General features: G+C 37.6%; 1 protein-coding gene across 1 annotated transcript; it reads left to right on the top strand.

The window, feature by feature from the left end:
* Nucleotides 1-827: 827 nt before the first annotated feature.
* On the top strand, nucleotides 828-13,075 carry prkag1 (protein kinase, AMP-activated, gamma 1 non-catalytic subunit). Its single transcript, XM_081381814.1, has 13 exons — nucleotides 828-1,088; nucleotides 2,448-2,499; nucleotides 2,785-2,885; nucleotides 3,617-3,698; nucleotides 4,017-4,075; nucleotides 4,160-4,205; nucleotides 4,287-4,341; nucleotides 4,426-4,552; nucleotides 4,774-4,939; nucleotides 5,058-5,095; nucleotides 6,794-6,940; nucleotides 7,794-7,893; nucleotides 10,926-13,075. Exons 1-13 carry the CDS (start codon nucleotides 1,080-1,082, stop codon nucleotides 10,934-10,936), a joined length of 993 nt encoding a protein of 330 aa, XP_081237940.1. The 5' UTR covers nucleotides 828-1,079; the 3' UTR covers nucleotides 10,937-13,075.
* The last annotated feature ends 8,744 nt before the right edge of the window (nucleotides 13,076-21,819 follow it).

The following is a 21,819-nucleotide window of genomic DNA, read 5'->3' on the forward strand; positions in this document are numbered from 1 at the left end:
TTCTTTGAGCGTGTAGAGAGGGGTTTGACCGAACACCTGAAACAGGACAACATGAAGCAGGATGAGTCCAGGATCAACAGCACATTCATTCAAGACATGAAATGAGGAGCAGAAGATTTCATCTTACTGGAAGACTTAAAAATGTGTTGAAGAAATCCACAAACACTTTCAGGAGAGACTTCAGTTCCATGTTGATGATTTTCTCTGCTAAATGAGTGCAATTGAAAGATGACAGGGCCATTGATATATTATTTCATGACAATTTATAGACTTGCAATGTATGAAAGGTTTACAAAAATTAGGCCACCCTGTGAGTTCCTGTGTGTAATGTTGATCATATTAGGCCTAACTTACTTGTAACTAAAAGCCTGTCAATCAAACTCTGCGAAAGGCGAATTAGGCCTACTTGTAACTAAAAGCCTGCAATCAAACTCTGCGAAAGGCGAATTAGGCCTACTTGTAACTAAAAGTATTAAACTAGTTAGGTTCATTGGTGTAGCTGTGTATTGTGTTTCTGGCCTGTTCTTACCCTGCTGATTATTCTGATTTTCTTTGGTTTAATTTCTGCCCTGTTCAAAATGATGTTTTGTGATAGATTTGTGTTGCATTGACAACGCTATTTACTTATCTACTGCTTAAAATCGTTTTACTTTTAACATTTATTTGGCATACTGCCCAATTAAATACAAATCAAATAAATACAAATCTCAATACAGCGTTTATCTGTCACTACGTGGTCGAGATGTTATATAATAGTCTTATCATAATTATTGTGCAATGGTGTTATGCCAATCATATTTATGTAACGATACTTTTACAACCAGTTTATTAGCAGCAGGATTAATAAATTATTACATTCGCTTATGTACGATGATGATGATGAAGGAGAAGCGCGCACACGTGTGTGTCGTCATATCCGGTCGCGGCCTCAGGAGTGGTCTTCCTCATCCTGGAAGAAGTGAGAGCGAGCAGCGGCACCAGAAACATCAAACATCAGTTCAGCTACCGAATTAAACTACATTTTCGCATTCAGAGATCGAAGTGAAAATCATTAAGTGTCTTTACGCTGTGAATGGATCATGGAGTGTGTAAGTACTGCGAGATTTAACAGTTAAGGAGAAAGAAGAGTTGATCTGACAGATTCGGTCTCCTTGAATGACGCCGAGAGACAGTTAAACTAACGGCGGGTTTTGTTCAGTTGTGTTAAAATATAAAAAAATGGCTAATATCGATAAAAGTGTTGAGGTTGCGCCTTAAGTGTTATTACTGTAGTTCTATGTAGTAGATTATTTCTTATTCATATGATGCCAGGTATATTTATCCTGCGGTCAAGTTTAGTTCTGTGCTGCTAGTTTACTACAATTACACGATTACTATTTAACACGTTTGCCGTTGTTAACTTTACTGTTGTTACATTATAACTAGATATATTAACACGTTTACTGCTGTTACATTAGTAGTGCCATGTTAACATGTTTACTGCTGTTATACTAATAACGGTACTGTTTACTGTTGTTACACTAGTACTACTGCTGTTACACTAGTACCATGTTAACACGTTTCTTCTGTTACACTAGTACTATGTTAACATGTTTACTACTGTTACACTAGTACTATGTTAACATGTTTACTACTGTTACACTAGTACTGTTTACTGCTGTTACACTAGTACTGTTTACTGTTGTTACACTAGTACTGTTTACTGTTGTTACACTAGTACCATGTTAACACGTTTACTGCTGTTACAATAGTACCATGTTAACACATTTCTGCTGTTACACTAGTACTGTGTAAATATGTTTACTGTTGTTACACTAGTACTGTTAACACATTTCTGCTGTTACACTAGTACTGTGTAAATGTTTACTGCTGTTACACTAGTACTATATTTACAAGTTTACTGTAATGTTACACTAGTACCGTTAACAAGTTTACTGTTACTCTCTAGTACTTTGTTAGTTTACTGCCATAACAAAAGTTGCTGAGGCTAGTACCATGTTAGTTTTCTGTTACTTTTTACACTAGTGCTGCTTTAGTTTGCTCTTGCTGGTGTTAGTACAGTATTTAACATAACATCTTGACAAAATGTTCGAGCTAGTAATTTGTCAAGTTTCCAGTGATATCTGACAGCTTTCTCAGTTATTGGTTAGTCAAGTTAATAACAGGCAAAGCAGCAAACTAGATCATGGAGGAACAGAGCTTTAAAAACAACAGTTTATTAATGTGTAAAAACCTGGAATACTTTGAAGCAAGCAGAACTGTTCTCCCATTAACTTATCTGGCTAATATGTATTTTATTGACACATTTTAGCCTTTTGCTTAGTTCAGTATAACAACTCTAAATCAGATTATTGTTAATCAGCGAGAACTTTCATCAGAAGAATGATGACATTCATAAGGGAAAACCAAAGGTTTTGAATGTTTACAGTTTGACATCTGTGTTTCAGGTTCCTGCTGTTCTAGATGAGTTGGATGGTAAAAAGGAGGCGCACATAGAGGGTAAGAGTGTAAATAAATAAAAATGAGACTGTAGTCCTGCGATCACCTGCAGCTCATCCGCGAGAGCCGAGCAGGGGTTTGACTTCACTGTTTGCTGTGAAATCTGAGACTAAAGTGACAACAGAAACATGATCCAGTGACACTCTGTTCTCTGACACCTTTTCTCTCATATTTTCGTCGGTTGTGTTTTAATGCTTGTTCATGTTTTGATGTTTTAGACAGTGCCGTTTCAAGCAATAAAATTGTGAATGATCCCTTTTTATTTTTCCCTCTCCATCAAACCAGATCCTGAGTATAATGTGTACACGCGCTTCATGAAGTCCCACCGCTGCTATGACCTGGTGCCCACCAGCTCAAAGTTAGTGGTGTTTGACACTTCTCTCCAGGTGGGAACTCAAAAGACAAATGTTATTAAATTTGCAACTTTTCTAACAACCAATTTACTTCCATACGTGACATTTCTGTGTGAAACAAGAACGATGTTGGGCAGCACTAGATTTTACCCATCATTAATTAAGAAGATAATGTAAAGTAGCCATTCCATACCAGTATACAGCCAGATTAAATGTGTGTGTCCTATTAAACTCTGCATAAATAACCTTGTGGCTGTTTATTACATTATCCCCGGGTTTCACAGACAAGGCTTAAGCTACTCCCAGACTAAAACGCATGGTTTAACTGAAAGCAACTTGCACTGTGGTATCTTAAAATTTGTTAGTGTCATTGTTTTCTCTCAAGATGCACACCAGTAATGTTTTTGTCTAAGGCAGGTTATAAAAGCTACTTAAATGTCCTAAGTAAACTAAAGCCTAATTCTGGCTAATCTGTGAGACCAGTCCTATTTATAAGTGTTGTCAGCAGGACAGCTATGTTATTTAGGAGGAAGAACAAGTCATTACTTTCTGATAAAAGATTATTAACACAAAAATAAATATTTATTTGGAATGATATGCACTGATGAATTATTAATAGGCATGGGCATTAAGAAATGGGGTCAGTATTGATTTCATGTTGACTTTAGGGGTTGGAAATGTTTGCTCTGTAATTCATGTCAACATTCATGACATTTTAAACTGTTCCAGTGCATGCTGGTTAATTTGTGTTTGTTGGTTACCAGGTGAAGAAGGCGTTCTTTGCTCTGGTGTCTAATGGGGTGAGAGCAGCGCCTCTCTGGGACAGCAAGAAGCAATGCTTTGTTGGTAAGCAAGCTTTTTTTGGAAGTTTCAAAATTGTGTTAAATTTATTGTGATTGATGACATTAAAGGGGTTTCATAATATTTTTAACTTGCGTAATCCAGCACATTAAAGGGAAGAAAGAAAATCACCGGCGGTAAAATGGGCTTTCAATAAAACTTGTTTGCCTATTATAGAAGAAAGGCAATTAAAAAAAAAAAAAAAAATAATAATTTTTTTTTATTATGATAAAAAATGACACAGTAGTTACTTGTAACACAAGTTTAAATGTAGTTCTGATTCAACTTATGCATATCTTCTTTCATACTTTTTTGCTATTGTAGGTATGCTGACCATCACAGATTTCATCAATATACTTCATCGCTATTACAAGTCTCCTCTGGTAAAATTCTCTTAAGTTAAGAATGTTATTCTCGAGTCATTTTGAGGAATTTTCAATGATGTCATGTATTTTTCTCTGTTTTAGGTCCAGATATATGAGCTAGAAGAGCACAAAATAGAGACATGGAGAGGTGGGAATAATGCTGACGTGTCTATGATGTAAATGCTCTGACGTGTGAGCCTGTGACTGATCTGTTGTTTTTTTCTTATAGAGGTCTACTTGCAAGATTCCTTCAAGCCTCTCGTGAGCATATCGCCCAATGCCAGGTGAGAGTTGTAATTGGTGCAGGCAGATTTGAACGGTTTAGTTGCAGAAATGTGACATGTCTGATGTTTTCTTCTCTGTCTCAGCCTTTATGATGCAGTTTCATCTCTACTGAAGCATAAGATCCACAGATTACCCGTGATTGATCCTCTAACGGGAAACACACTCTACATCCTGACACACAAGAGGATCCTCAAATTCCTGAAACTCTTTGTAAGTCCTGCCTAATAATCGCTCACATGTGACGCTAGCCCAGGCATTCATTCATGTGGTAACCCTCTGTCACAGAGCTGTTGATGTAATTCTGGCACAATTGGAATGGAGCAACTACTGCTAAATGTCCTGTTTACTCATCTACTACAACTTAGAATTTTGTGCTTTCTTTCTAGAAACTCAGAGTTCCTGTTTATGATCATGCAAATTTTCTCTCCCAGATATCTGAAATCCCCAAACCTGCGTTTCTGTCTCAAACGCTGGAGGAGTTGAACATCGGGACGTTTCACAACATCGCAGTGGTTCACGCTGATACGCCGCTCTACTCCGCGCTCGGCATCTTCGTGGATCAGAGAGTCTCCGCACTTCCTGTGGTGGATGAAAATGGTAATAAATATGTTCACATATATTCAATATATACTATATTTTTTATATTGTAAATTGTTTTGTTTTTTCCTTCCCCTCTCACTTGATCATTGTTTCTCCCTCTCGTTTATGCCGACAGGACATGTGGTTGACATCTATTCCAAGTTTGATGTTATAGTAAGTTTTGTGTGTTTATATCTGTTGTTTGAAAATAGAACAGTGGACATTGTGCATGTAAACGCACTCATTCTTTACCCGACAATGCAAGTGATCATGTGAACGCGTTAACCCATTTTCCTTTATAGGAGTAAGGTCATAAAGCTTAAGCATAAACAGATCATCACAGATTTTTGCCCCTTATGCTGATTTCTCCTTGCATGTAAACACATTAATCTGCTTTCTGTCGGCTTATTGAAGTGTGCATGAAACGCATCCGTCCTTGCTAGGGCTGCACAATATATCGAAATTATCGGAATATCGCAAATGTAGATATCGCGATATGCATATCGCAACAGCTTGCAATAACTGGGGTCATGAACAAAAGACAAAGACTTGGCTAAATAACTTTTGTATATGGCGTGGAGAGAGAGTCAGACAGACATATCCAAGAGAAATGGGGGTCACTGTTTGGTCATATCCTTATTTTGTCCCCTCTTCACAATTAACTGAGATTTAACCCATTCTAGGGCTGCAAAATATATTGCAATTATCGAAATATCGCAAATGTATACATCGCAAATGTATACATCGCGATATGCATATCGCAAAAGCTTGCAATAACTGGGGTCATGAACAAAAGACAAAGAAAATCACTCACTGCTCTCGGCTGGATAACTTTTGTAGCTTTAATAAGAATCAGTATATATTTCATTCATACAGTGAAAACTAAGCAGTGTTTATTTTTACATTTGATTATTCAGTTTCTGTTGTTTAATAACCCTAATGTGGGCCTTCCTGAAACCCTAAACCCTGTGGTTTACACTGATGTTAAAATAACACTTCTTATGTTTCAGTAAAACACTGCTGTTCACTGTCAGAAGTTGAAGGGATGTTTTCTTGTCACAAAAAGAATGTGAGACATGTATGTAGGTTATATAATTTTAAATTAACAGATAATATGAGTTTATTTTACACACTTTAAGCATTATCATATTGCATATCGTATATCGCATTTTTCTTCAATATCGTGCAGCCCTAATCCTTACTGTGGATTTAAGCACATCCAGACAGATCGAGCGTTTTGCATTAATGGAGGAGTAAATATATCGCAAACTCAGACTCTTGACCCAAAAAAAGTATAAAAGTGCTCTCATCTCATACAGTAGAAGAAGCGGTTCAGTCTAAATGTAACTGCATCAGAGGATAATATGAGCCGTAAGTTTCCCGCTGACATGTTGCAATACTACTCTTCGGTTTTTAAAGCTTTATTTAACATCACAACCGACATAAATGAAATACTGAATACTTGAGTCAGAAACGCAAATTATTATGTTTTGACGTCACTTCAGGGAAATAACCTGATTTATTAATAAAGTCTTGTAGTTGTAAACGTGGTGCACTTGCGTAGTCGGGTTATTGGTTTGCATGTAAACAGGTTATTTCAATAAGCTGGTTTTTGTGAGTTATCTGTGCATGTAAACTGCTCTGGTGGAGTTAAGTTGTAGAATGTGAATGTGATGTTTCTGGTCCGACTGGATTCACTGTTAGTGTGTGTTTAAAGCCTCTGGTTCTGATGTTGATCAGCTTGATGTAATAAAAATAATCACACAATGACAGTAATTTCAAAATGAATGACACATGTGAGTTGTATGTTTCTGTGTGTGTGTGTGTGTGTGTGTGTGTTTGTCTCAATCTGTTTTTCACATCATCACACAGAATCTGGCAGCTGAGAAGACGTACAATAACCTGGACATCACCGTGACTAAAGCCCTCCAGCATCGCTCGCAGTATTTCGAGGGTGTGTTGACCTGTCGAGCCAGCGAGACCCTCGAGGCCATTATAAACCGGCTGGTGGAGGCTGAGGTGAGGAACACACACGTCACATGATGGCAATTAACCTCAGCCTTTTGCTCATGATTGCATATTTACTGGTCAAAAGTTTGGGGTCAGTAAGATTTTATGTCAGTAAGAAGTTTTATGCAGTTAAAAAAATCTTACTGACCTAAAGCTTTTGACATGCAAACAAACAAACAAACACACACACACACACACACACACACACACACACACACACACACACACACACACACACTCCAGGGTCAGAAATGAACAGAAGCTTGGGGTAAACATGCCACCAAAATGTAATAAAAATTCAAGATGTCTCTGCACAGTTAAACAATCTATTATCGCTGTTGCTGTAAATGTGAAAATGAAAAGTGATTGAAGTGTTGAGCATTATCACCAATCAAACATTTTTGTTGAGCCAATCAGAAGTGTTTAGATAATGAACAATAAAGTACAGATTTTATTGAAGTAAGAGTTTTTGCGATAACTCGCACTAGACTAAAGTCATGGACTGACACGTTTTGCCTGTATAGCCAGAATATGACATGCTGTTCCTCAAATACATAATTGTGCTTATTTGTTTTCTATTAATCAGTGTTAATAATGATTATTACAATATCAGGAGCAATCATTGTTAACACGGATACATTTAATAGGATAATTATAAAAATTGCGTTTACGAAGGGTTAAAATCCCCTAGAAATCAATTCCATCTTAACGGAAAAGTTGATATGAGAAATGATCCTGATATATGCATACAAGTTTTAAGATTTTGCTAAATGAAATCTTTAATTAGGCATGAGTACTTGTGCGGACAATAGCTCAAAAATAACTGCATGTAGAGGTACTGAGGGATCTGTCTGGTTCTCAGGTTCACAGGCTCGTGATCGTGGATGAGCAGGAAGTGGTGAAAGGCATCGTCTCTCTGTCTGATATCTTGCAGTCTTTGGTGCTCACCAGTGGAGACGACGGTAACACTCAACATACTAAATAATATTCATGCAAATTAAATTCATTTTCCAAATGACAGTTCATCATTTTACATTCATTTATATAGCACTTAATAGACTACACTATTGATGGGAGACATGAAGCCGTTTTGAATCAGTTAAATCAGTTGCTTCACAAAATGTAATGTGATGATGTAAATTGAGTAAAGTGCAGCACTGTGTTCATTTTCAGTTTTGATTCGTGTTTGAGTTTGCGTTTGGGAACACAACATGCATCAACCATCTTCCCAGATTTGTAATGAGAATCATTTAACAGTATTTTTGGTTTCAGCATATTCACACATGATCTCTCACCGGTAATAAAAGACTGTATGTGTGAAAGGGGCTTGTGTTACTGTGATCAAATTCATTTATGAAACTAATTCAATTTCAGCTGTAAAGCAGCTCTTCAGAAGACAATAAGTGTCATTTTTCAGCTTAGTTTAGTGCCACTTATTCAATATTACTGAATATTAAAGGGTTACTCTCGCCAAAATTGAACCTAGGCTCTTTTTGTTAATCTACCCGAGACAAACTTTTGTGTAAAAGCATAATTAGAATGGAAACGCCACTTATAAGTTTGACCGTATTTTCGTTTTCGGTCAGATTGCCTTTTGAATGGGAGTGCTTGGGGCACGACTATGATAGCATCAAAATCTCTATTTTTAAAACACTAATGCGGCTCGACACAACATGAAACTGTGCTGAAGTATCACCAGAGGCTCTACACATGAACTCCAGCATTGAGAACAGTGTTTGTGTACACAGATCGACTACTTTTGACTGACAAAATTCCAGCCACCGGAAACACTGAGTCGTACAAAACATTTCTTTTTAGTAAACTCTGTGTACACAAACACTAACACTAACACAAACACAAACACACAATTCGTAGACACTTTTTCTCTTGCGACCCTCAGACAATTTGTAAAAACCCGGTGAGAACGGCGAGCTTCAATGAATGGCTGAAACCGTAGCTCACCACACATATACACCTGAAAGTGAAAACTACCTAGGTCGAGCACGTCCGACGGCCTTACGTAAACATATCACCAGAATGATTGACAACTAGGAGGACCAATAGTCTTGATGATCCAGCCGGAAAAAGAAAATCCTCCACTATAGACGAATCCGACGAGCGTTCTGTGTAGGCTGCCATCTTGTGGCGACGCCATTACTGAGCTGTTACTAGTATATAAACAAACCTCCGTGATAACGCAAACGCACCCTCGATGTATGGAAGTATGACTTGTTGGGTTGATGATGTTAGACAGTGGCCTCCAGTCACAGATGAAGGTACAAACGATCTTACTGATTATTTATGAAAATAGCTTGGCAATAAGTATGCTAGCTAGGCAAGCTAACGAGGAAACTATTAAAAGATCTGTCCATTTTGCAACAATAAATAAATGAATGATATCAAATAAACGAATTCATGTTTTTCATTTGTGACTATTATTTATCTCATTTTCACATTTCAAAAGGAAAGGGTAAGGTACAGCTAACTGCTAGCGTTGTTGGTTCTCAGAGTGAGAGTCACAGTCAAGCAAATAACGTTACAGTAATGTTACTACTGCCCCAACGCGCCCCTTCGGTTGTTTTAAATGTATTTTCTCCTTCGCCTGGCATCCGATGATCAACAAAATGCCAACTACAGGTCACTGATAGAGGGTCAAAAAAATTATCTGAGCTCCGTATGGGTTGGTCAAATAATGCACACTCTACCAGATGATAAATACATAGTTCTTAAAGGACCTGTCCGATTTTCACAGACCATTAACAACACTTATACTGTTCAAATAACTCTGCAGAGGAAGAATAGTAAAGTTGTAGATGTAACGTTAGTGACAGTCGTAAATCGCGGGCTGTTTATTCCAGTGGACGCAACCAAACCAATAGGAGGCAATGGCGCAACGCTACCCAGCAACAGCTCAGTAATGGCGCCCGCTTACTTCCGGTAGTTTCGCCGGATTCGTCTATACTAGAGATGCACCGATTACAATTTTCTGGGCCGATTCCGATTTCCGATTTTTCATTAAGTTTGACCTGCCGATACCGATTTTGGCCGATTCCGATTTCATTTTTTCTAACCACTTTACAGCACACACAAATATTTATTTTATATAATTTCTGTAATAGAACATTTTACAATTTGCATAGTTCACACACATCTAAAGTGCAGTGTTGTGGAAAAACCATTTCCTTTTCACATTCAATATCCAATAATTTTATATAGCCTATATATGTATTTAGCAAACGAAACGTCTGTATGAAAACAGGGAATGGCAATAAAATAATATATAAATACAAAATAAAATAAATATAGCCTTGCAGTATAAAGATATTTCTCAAAGCACACACACACAGGCCTATTGCAATCACTTGTACAAACTGAATAATAAAACAAGTTTAAATGGGTACATTTTCTATAAATATTAGTCTTTGTTTTCTTTTCTGACATAGCCTACTCCAGTTCTTGTTAAAACACGCAAATTCTGTGCGTTTTGGGCACTTTTTTTGTGAAACCCTATTTGGGCTATTTTCCATCAAAAGTGTGCTTTCCCTTTAATTGAGCGTGAGCAGTGCAGCAAATAGACTCGGCGCAGAAACACGCGCTTCACTGCTCGCGACGCTCCTGCTTGACGCTCGCGCTGCACCTGCTTCCGTTGTGAATGCACTCATTGATTAACATATGCACGCCGAAAAAAAATATGCGCTTGCGGTCTGAACGGACGTAATTCACGAGGTTTTCTACATGTGCTCCGTGTGCACGTGTGATGCTGATGTTGCGCGATGTTAATTATGCGGCGCCCGAGTGCATTTGACCGGCATAAAATCGGCATTTGTCAGACTGACCGGCCGGTCGCCGGTTATGGCCGATCACGTGAAAATCGGCCAATTCCGGTCACCAGCCGATCAATCGGTGCATCTCTAGTCTATACCTTTAATTTATGTGTGATTTTGATGATTTTGCTCTATTGACATCCTGGTGTTTTCTCCTGTGTTCCCCTCAGGCAGTGCTTGATGGACGATGAGTGGAAGAGTTTCCTTCTCTCTCAATAAGCTGGAAGGTGCTACAGAAAAAGAAAAACATCCATGATATGCAACCATCTCAAAAACAGGAGTTGATGAAGCACCACAGATTTATTAACGGAGATCCGGCTGCTCTCGTCAAGAAAGAGACATGCTCAGAAATGCAATTGCTTTTCTAAGAAGAAACTCGTTTAATAATTGAGCCCTTTGTACCACTTCAGGCAGTGGGAAAGGAAATATCATTTTAGCTTCAAATTATTTTAGTTATGTCGCTCGGCACACTGTTTCTGCTGAAGAGACATCCGTCTTTCACGTCATTCTCTTCGGTCCTCACAGAAGGAAAGCACATGGAAATGCAGATGAGATTGAGGTGGAGATGTGATTGTCTGCAGAAATGAACCGGGAAATAGTCATTCTCGTTTTGCAGGAGTTTTAAGTGTCGGTGGAGAAGAAAACAAGTATGTTGATTCATATTGAGAGACTGAAACATTCCGTTATTGTCCCGGACGCGGTTTTGCAGGGTTATATAGTGTGTTTTTTCCTAATTCATGGGCATTTGATATTGAAGAGGTTTGTTCTCTAAAGCCAGATCAAATCTACACTACACACTGAGTGTTCGGGGAGTTTCATCGCTTCAGTCTGAACCATGTGAACATTGAGCAAAGGAAGGGAAAGCTTTGATAAAATGTTTTGATATTAATCACTGAATATTTATATCATTGGAAAAACAATTACTCAATATTATTTTCATCATGTTTATTATCATAGATAAATTTAGTTCTTTATCTTTGTGGCCAGACTCTTGTTTTTATGCCTGATGCAGACGTGCGTTTCTTTTCTAGTTTATATTGCTACTGATTTTACTCTGCTTAGTTGTTTTAAGGTCCATTTATAGACCATTTATGAATTATAAGCCCCACACACACTTTCATAACCCAAAATGAGAATATCAGACAGCATCTCGACGACTCACACTTTTGTTGTTTTTATTGTAGCTCGTCTCGCTACAGAAAGTCTTTTGATTGTAATGGATTTTGCTGGTATTGCTCTCTCTGTAATCATTTTTATGCCACACGTAATAGATATGTAAATACACCTGAACTGTTTTCTAATTTTCTCATGTCAAAGATGTTTTATTGAAGGCACAAGAAAAATAAAAATGTATTCATTTTAGAAGTCGGTGCAGTTCTTATGTTAGAAGGTAAACTAAGCAAGATCACTAATATTATTTGGCATCTAAGGATGTGCAAATTTAAAAGTGTTTTTTTTTTTTTTTTTTTTGTAGTTTAAGAATAATACAGCCATGTCTAAAAATGTCTTATAAATTTGGATTCCCTCATTAACAACTAATAATAGACCATGATTCACAGCAGCGCCATCTTTGATTTTTAGCAGGAATGAAGCGAGCCTGTGAGGGATGGATATGCATCTCTTCAGTGGGTTGTACTGTTATTTAATGTGTTTTTGGATTGTTCTGCTGACAAAACACTGCAAAATATCTTTCCAAGAAATTTCAGTAGACAAAAAACACCTGACAATATGAGCTGGATGATGGAAGATTGATGGAAAATTATAAGTGATGACAGTGATCTGACGACTTTGAAAATCGTGCAATGTGAACTCTGCAGTACAGTGTTTTCAGTGGCATCTGCTGTGAAAAAGTTCCTAGATCACTTATATCGTTCACTCGAGTGACAACCATGCAGGGTGCATTACCAAAGACACGATCTGAGACAATGTGTTATTTTCACTCTGCACAACTATCTGGGGTATCATTCAGTTGCTGCTGTGTGCACATTGCACAATGTATCGGCAACAGGGGCGAGTTCACACAGCACGATCGTAGGCCCAATTTTTACTCGCTGACAGATTTTGCGAAATTGGAGGCAAATTTAGTTTTTTATAAAGTTTAGTTGGATTAACTCCATGAAAGGTGAACTTTTTAAAGTTTTCAATACCAAAGTTCATGTCCATTTCACCTAAATTTGGTTTATTTTCTTCAACCAAATAATTATTTCATTTCAATTAGTAAATAATTCTTTTATTTCAAATGTTTCAGTCATGTTGACAACTTTTTTCATTCCTCTTAATTAATTTCTACTGCAAATAAAAAGCGATCTGATGTCAACCTATTGGTGATTAGTGACCTTTGACTTTTGTTAAACTAATTCTTTTTCAACATTTGTAATAGTGTTTCATTGAGAACACTTGTGCATTGACAAAGTATCAGCTGAAGTTGTCTGCAATTACAACATTCAAATGCTTGTTATGCAGTGGAGTTGGGAGGGGGAATCTTTTGTGCAACAATTTCAAACACGTTTAGATACAATTAGACATCAACACTCATCATACAAACTTCAACAACGGTGATAAAACAAGCTACTAAAGTTTATGACCTTTTTTTTTTATTATCAATATTTGTTTTTTCATTGCTCTTTTGTGTTTGATTCAATGTTGCATTATGCAATTCATTCAGTTTGTTGAAATTTAACCTGAAGAAATCCTGATGTTGTTCTTTGACCTGTTTAAACACACCCAAAGTTGATCATAATCTCCACCCTCCTACAACACTAACCAGGAAGAAACTGACTTGTTATTTCTCCTTTCTGTCATACTGATAAAAGCAAAAAGGATCATCGATCAATGAAGGAAGAGAAACACTTTCAAGAAGGATTTTTGTAAAGCTGGTTTCTGAACAGAGCAGATCTTTGTGATTCTCGTGGTTATTAGGGCCCAAGCCCTGAAGGGGCGAAGGCCCTATTGTTTTCGGTAGGATTATTATTATTATTATTATTATTATTATTATTATTATTATTATTATTTTGTCAACCTTTCAGGCACTTTTGGGGCCCTTAACATGCTCGAAAACTCTTGAAATTTTGCACACAGGTCAGAACCCGCGGCCATCAGGGCCGGACTGAAGCTGGTACCCGGGCGTGGCAGGGGGGCTCGACAGCGCCCCCTGGAACGGGATCCGAACACTTGTCCATAAATCAGACACGCTTGCATGTAATAATATGAAACTCGGTACACATATAGATCTCATCGGGCCGAACAACTTTCGTGCTCTAAGTTTTACGCCAGCCCAACAGGAAGTCGGCTATTTAGGGTTGTTTGGAAACGCATGCTGTGGAATTTAATGTACTCCTCCTAGGGAATTCATCGATTCGCCTCCAAACTCGGTGTGCATGAAGTCAAGACATTGAGGATGCTAAATTGCGGACGGATTTTTGATATCTCGAACGGTTTGGCCGTGGCGAGGAAACAAATTTATGGCGAAAAAATGAAACAGGAAGTGTGTTATAACTTCTGCATACATTAACTGATCTTGATGAAACTTCAGCAGTGTGTTCGTTGTAAGAGGCCGATCACATGGATGTGACTATTGTGAGTCAAAGTTATAGCGCCACCAACAGGCAGCAGGAAGTACATCACTTTCAAAATGCTTTGAAATCAGTGTCTTATTTTTACCCGATTTGCTTCAAACTTTATGTGTACAATGTAGACACACGGCAGATGTAAACCTGTGAAAGGATTATTGATATCTTAGATACTGTTGCCGTGGCAACGCATCAAACTTTAATATTCTTTTTTTATGCTTTTGAGACTCTTAACATACTTGAAATTGCATGAAACTCGACAGACACATCACATTTATTATCCAGTAGACATGTGCAAAGTTTCAGAAACGGGCGTGGTGGAATGGCTCAGTAGCGCCACCTTTAGTCATAAGTGGGGGGGTTAGTTTTATCAACAGCAACAAAACTTGGTATGTGTATTGTTCTCATCAAGACGGACAACTTTCTAATTTACATGAACCATCTCCGACCAACAGGAAGAGAGATATTTTGGTTTGAATGTGGATTTTCTGAAGAATTTTCTCTCCCTCTCTCTGTGTCTGTGTGTGTGTGAGGGGAGGGGGGGATTTGACTATTGCTTTTATATTGTTAATCAAGGTTTCAGGGGCTTTTGGGGTCCTTAACGTGCTCAAAAACTCTTGAAACTTTGCACACAGGTCAGAACCCACGGCCATCAGGGCCGGGCTGAAGCTGGTACCCGGGCGTGGTAGGGGGGCTCAACAGCGCCCCCTTGAACGGGGTTCTAAAACTTGATCCATATATCAAACACGCTCGCATGAATAAATATGAAACTCGGTACACATATAGATCTCATCGGGCCGAACAACTTTACCCCGGTCAAGTTTTACGCCAGCCCAACAGGAAGTCGGCTATTATGGGTTGTTTGGAAAACACTTGCTGTGGAATGTGAAATACTCCTCCTAGAAAATTCACTGTGTCCCCTTCAAACTCGGTGTGCATGTAGTCAAGACTTTGAGGATGCTAAATTGCGGACGGATTTTTGATATCTCGAACGGTTTGGCTGTGGCGAGGAATCGAATTTATGGCGAGAAAAGAGAAACACGGAAGTGGAATAACTTCTGCATACATTAACTGATCTTGATGAAACTTCAGCAGTGTGTTCGTGGTAAGAGGCCGATCAGATGGATGTAGCTATTGTGAGTCAAAGTTATAGCGCCACCAACTGGCAGCAGGAAGTGTGTCACTTTCAACATGCTTTTGACAAAATTTACATTCAATAGCTCTGGCCATCAGGAAGTCAGATATTTTGGTCTGAATGTGAATTTTTTTGCAAAATCAGCCTCTGAATTTTTAGCCACTCCTCTTAAACTATTTATTTTATTCGTACCAAACTTTTTTGATGAAACTACATTAAATATGCTAAATTGTGAATGGATAATAAATATCTCAAACGGTTTTGCTATGGCGAGGGATTAAATAATGTCCAAAAAGGAAACACTTAAAATCTTCTAAAAATGTAATTATATACCATTTATTTCTATATAAAAGTATACAAATATCACAACTAAACCCATTTTATTCTGTTTTTGCAATTCAAGAAGAATGAAAAAGTTAAAACAGGCTATTTAGTGCTATTTGGTTCAACAAAAAAGCAAACATAGGGCTATACTGCCCTCTTGTGTCCAAAAGGATATCAAAATAGTATATAAAACTTTTTACCAGGTAGGCCAATATTGTATTTAAATATACATGTATTAGGTATGTGTCTGAGGATATTTTCCCACCGGTTAATCGACGTGTGACACGAGTGGGTGCTTTTAAATCGCTAATATAATAGTGTAAGAAAAATAATGATAATGTTGCACACACAAATCACACACAAGTGGGAAAGAATGATGCTTTTAAACAACACTAAACCGCCATTAGGTGTCGCCAGGCATCCATCTTAATAAGCGAGTCATTGACTCATTCGTTCAAACGATTCGTTCGAATGAGTCGATCATGAATAAGACAGATGTTTCTGGGTTGATCATTCAATCTTTGAGTCAACCGATTCGTTAAAAATGCTGAATCGTTCAGTTATGAGAAAACACGTGATGCGTGATGGTTCTGCCGTGATCTTTGTTTAACTATTTTCGCTGCTGAAACAGAACAAAAACAGTCAACATTGCATCTAAAATGTAAGTGACTTAATTGTAACTGTTTATTAACCTGTTGTATGAAATCTAGGGGTGGGAGAAAAAATGTATTCTTAGATGCATCGCGATGCGGACGTGGACGATTCTGAATCGATTCACAAATGTCAAAAAATCGATTCTCTAAAAAAAATTTTTTCTAATAACGTAATATTGACGGAAGGCAAAAGGCGGAACTCTAAGCGGACGTGCGTGCAGTCTGTGGCGCTGTAGGATTGAGTGCGAAACAAACACAAATGAATCTTCCAGGTGAATTGTTCAAACATAATTTCTCACAGAACTGAACATTCCAGACACCACATCACCAACCCCAGAGCCATAAAAGAAGGCTCCAGCCAGCCAGTCTCCGTTGACCAACGAAAACCCCCAGCTAAGAACTTTATGGCCATGCAAGCTTCAAAGAAGATGAGCCTAACTAAAGAAAGAACTGGTCAATGTAAGATAGCTTGGAAAAGAATGATTGGCTCAGAGATAGCACAATTCAGCCCGATCAAGATAACAGCAGAAGCTGCTCGAGCCCACAACATTCCAGACTACCCCCTCCGTAAGGACCTCTGATAGACCTCAGGGTGTAAAATCGTTTCAAACCACAGAGCTGAGATTTTACCTATAACATAAATAAAATCATTCAAGAACAATTTTCAATGGACTTATAGATCAAGCATCATGCAACGACATGATTCTATATTGTTCCTACAATAGATGGGTGTATCTGATATGCTTAGATGCCATACAATTCATGTAATTGTTATAATTGTTAGATTTTTGAATGAAAATGTGTTGTGTTTCATATCGATGTGATCATATGTTCTTAATTCAAAGGATGGCTTGATTGAAATCTGTGGAAAATGTTTCGGATTCTTATAATAGTAATAATGTCTTAGCTGTGGCCTCTGTACTCTTTGCTAGAGCTTAGAGAGTAAGGAGAGCACAGATAAGCTTGATTTATGATAAGAAGTGAAGAGAACGCCACCTCCTAAACAAAGACAGTGTCTAATTGGTTAGAACTGATCCAGGAGGCTGGGCGGACATTTGAGTTTAAAATCTTAACACCAGAACAAAGTTTAGAGTTTCAGTGCAGAACCAAAAATGCAGCGGGAGATGAAGATCTAAGACAGACAAGTAACCATGTAAAACGCGCAGACGAAATAACCCAAATCAAGATCTGAAGAACATGGGTTAAGCTTCATTCAAGCCATCATCTACTCTTCTCAATTTCCTTTCTTTTCTTAGTTTCCTTTCTTTTCCGTTGTGAGTCTCGGTTCTAAGTTAAGTTTTGCGACAAGATTTCGAGCCACGTTTCTTCTGCAAAGCCAGCTTCAAACAAAGACTTTCATTCCGCCAGCACGCCACGTGACTGACCACGTGACCCAGACATCAGGCACGGAGACCAGCCAACAAACGGACCGGGAAAACCCTTTACACGCAACAAAAAGGGAATCCCCAAAAGCAAAGACAAGCAAGTAGAGCTTAGATTCTCTGCCCGAGCCCGAGCCCGGACTCGACCCGACCCGACCCGCGGGCCGGGTCGGGCTGATATTTCCCGCCACTGTATTCGGGCCGGGTCGGGTCGGGCCCTTGATAGGCTAAAGCACGTTACGTGTCATGCGCAGCGTCTCGTCCACTCTCACGCCCGTTTCACACATACTCCGTTTGCAGTGCGTATGCGGTGCGTATTTTTTTCCGTACCCATGTTAACAGGTTAGAGCTTTCACACTGCTCACGGATGCAGTCCGGCGATCCGTTCCAGTTGCGGTGTGTGTGTACAGCAGTGCAGCGATCGTTTCCGCACCGAGTCTATTTTTGCTGTGCTGCACGCGCTGAATTAAAGTGACAGTGCATGTTTCGTGGTCAAAATGAACAGATTGACCTAAAAATGTAGCAATTTCACCATAAATGCGATTAATTAAATAAAATGTAGTAATCTCAACATAAATGTATTTAAATACTTTTTTTTTTTTTCACTTTAAGACCGGGGTAAAGCAAGGAAAGCTACAATTTACCTCAACAAGGTGACATAATGAACAACACTTGTCTCATTCGTGGAGGTGGAAAAACAAGTTCTTTGTGATATGCAAGATTGATATTGTATTCAAATTTAAATGAAAAAGAAAAGGCATGAGAGTCAGCTGTTTTTGTCAATTTTAAGTTTTAATTTAAAATGTTTGCGATTTAATATAAAGTACATGGTTAAATATTTGCCCACTTGCTTGAGCAACTTAATATAAGTAAAAGTAATCCATTGAATAATAGGCTGACGTTGTTTAAATTGTGTTTAAACGGGCATACGTCTGTTAAAGAGTGTATATGCGTACAGAGACAATCGGAATGCTGAGACGTTAAGACCGGGGTAAATCAAGGGAAAATACCATTTACTTCAACAAGACAACATAATGAACAACACTCGTCTCATTCGTGGAGGTGGAAAAACAAGTTATTAGTCACATGCAAGATTTATTGTATAAAGATTTAAATTATGCAAAAAAAGGCAAGGGTATGAGTCTGCTGTTTTTGTCAATTTTAAGTTTTAATTTAAAATGTAGGCTATGCGATTTTAATAGTATAGCCTACATGGTAAAATATTTTTACCACTTATTGCTTGAGCAACTTAATATATAATTATATAGAAGTAATGCATTTAATAATATGTTGTTTAAATTGTGTTTAAACGTGAATACGTCTATTAAACAGTGTATATGTGTACAAAGAGAATCGCAATGCTGACAAAAAAAACTTTTTTTAAAATAAAAGTTGCTGATAACTTCTGGATTTGAAATACAAATAGTGAGTATGTATTTGTGGTATAACAGCAGCGAATCAGTTACGCACTGCAAACGCAGCATATGTGAAAGCACTATTGCGCCTGCTGCTCCTGCACTGCATACGCACTGCAACACGCACCGCATATGCACTGCACACGGAGTATGTGTGAAACGGGCGTTACTCGCAGTCTCGCACGCGTGACGCATCACACCTGCTGTGCGTGCTGTAGGCTACTATTCTGCTGCTTAAGTGCAACATGGAGCTTGAAGAAGCAAAGAAAAAAATTTAAACAGAAGAAATAACTTTGAGCAAGTTTGGAGGAAAATCGGAGGTATGGAAACATTTTAAACTAGTCGTGCGGAGTGACAATATGTGTTGGCTTTGTCTCGTGCATTAAATGCGGCACGCTGCTCGCCTATGACAGCAAAAAAAACGGGGACTTCGACGATGAACAGACACATGAAGCAGTCTTGCCATGGCAGAAATTATGATAGTAGTCAGCCTCAGGCCTCAATGTCCTCTTTTGTTACTTTTCCGATCCATTCAATTATTTCCGAATAAACAATGTTTACATGCTTCTTCCTTGTCGCATTATTCATACGATAATTAATAAATGCACGCACATGAACTTGATAAATGTTACTGATATGTTTACTATGCACAAACAAATGCCTTTCCTTTACATGTGCAAAATTCAGAATTAAATGAATGTGCTGCAATTTGTACAAAAAGAGTGTCTGTAGTAACCTACGTGTTTTAGCTATTAAATAAGCACATTTAGTTTAAAGTTTGTTAAGTTTCGTTTTGAAGAAAGCTTTTCTTTAAAGTGAATTTCGTTTTGTATAAATTGTATCTTAATTTTAATACATTCCAATTGCCTGGATTTAATACATAAAAAGCAATAGGCCTATAGCAGACAAATTAATATAATCATGACATGCAATCGCCGGCGCGTCGCCGTCACTTAGCCTACAGTACACCATTTGAAACTCGTAACACACGCTGTCACCGAATTTACAAATCTTGCTTGTTGCTCACACACATATTATGTTGAAATAACAATATGTTGTAGTAACATTATTAATCTTTAAGAATATTTGATTGAATGCTGAATGTTGTGTTTGTTCAATTTAATAAAATTAAAACTTTAATTGTGATAATTAAAATAACTGAATATTTAATATTGAGTGGGCAATTTTTGCTCATTTATTAATAGTATTTATATAATATATATAACTGCGCAGCTCCCCCCTGTAGCTTAAATGATCTAGCACAGCAGCACCTGCGTTAAAAAATATTTTGGCGCCGCCCCTGGTAATAACGGCCCACATATGGTCGGGTTTAAATCGGGCTCGGGCTCATAATTACAGTGAATGTGTCGGGCCGGGCCGGGCTCGGACACAACGTGCTCGGGCTCGGGTAGGGTCGGGCTTGATTTGTTGGGCCCGATCTAAGCTCTACAAGCAAGTACTGCCTCCAGACTCTTAAACTGAACTGGTGTATTTGATACTGATTTAATAACCTAGGAAACGATAAAAGGGTTAAACTAATGATTGATGGTTCATTCAGGTTGTGTTTTATAAGTGCATAGAAACTTGGGACTACATCATCTCACTCTTAAACTCACTCTTAAAACTTAATCTTTCCTTACTCTCTTTCTTTCTGCAACGCGTATGAATGTGTGTGTCTGTGTTAGATATTAGTTGTATGTGTTAGAATAATCAATAAAGTCTTGTTTGTATTTTAAAGAGAAATATTACTTGTGTTACTGTGCTTACAAATTTAATGTCTTAAACTTCTGATCTAAGTTACCTTGCTAACTATATAGTGTTTCACTATAGTTCGGATATTTATATCCGTTGCAGAGTTGATAATTGCAGCCAGTTCAAATGAACCGCGAACGAGTCATTTGCTCGGTTGTAATAAGTGACTCTTTTGAATTCCCTATAAATTAATTAATAATTCCTTTGAGCTAAATTGTAATCACTAAAAATTACAAATATCTTACAGCGCGCACATAACAGAGAAGTTTCTTCTGCTCACCAAGGCTGCATTTATTTGATTAAAAATACAAACAAAAACAGTAATATTGTAAAATATTATTCCAATTTAAAACAGCTGCTTTCTATTTTAATATATTTTAAACTGTTATTTATTCCTGTGATCAAAGCTGAGTTTTCAGCATCATTACTCCAGTCGTCACTGTCACATGATCCTTCAGAAATTATTCTAATATGATGATTGATACTCAAGAAACATTCATTATTATTTTAAATATCGAAAATAGTTGTGTACAGTCTTTGATGAATAGAAAGTTCAAAAGAACAGCATTTATCTGAAATCTAAAGCTTTTGTAACGTTAAACACTACCGCTCAAAAGTTTTGGGTTAGTAATAATTAAAATTTTATTTTTTGGGGAAATAAATAAAATAAATCAGTACTTTTATTTATGAAGGATGAGTTAAACTGATCAACAGTTATTGAGACATTTATAATGTTAAAAATATATATATTTGAAATATATGCTGTTCTTTTGAACTTTACATTCATCAAAGCATTTTGAAAAAAAAAAAATCTGTACACAACTGTTTTCAACA

Source organism: Scardinius erythrophthalmus (assembly GCF_964197995.2).
Source record: "Scardinius erythrophthalmus genome assembly, chromosome: 12".
In the NCBI taxonomy this organism is placed as follows: domain Eukaryota; kingdom Metazoa; phylum Chordata; class Actinopteri; order Cypriniformes; family Leuciscidae; genus Scardinius; species Scardinius erythrophthalmus.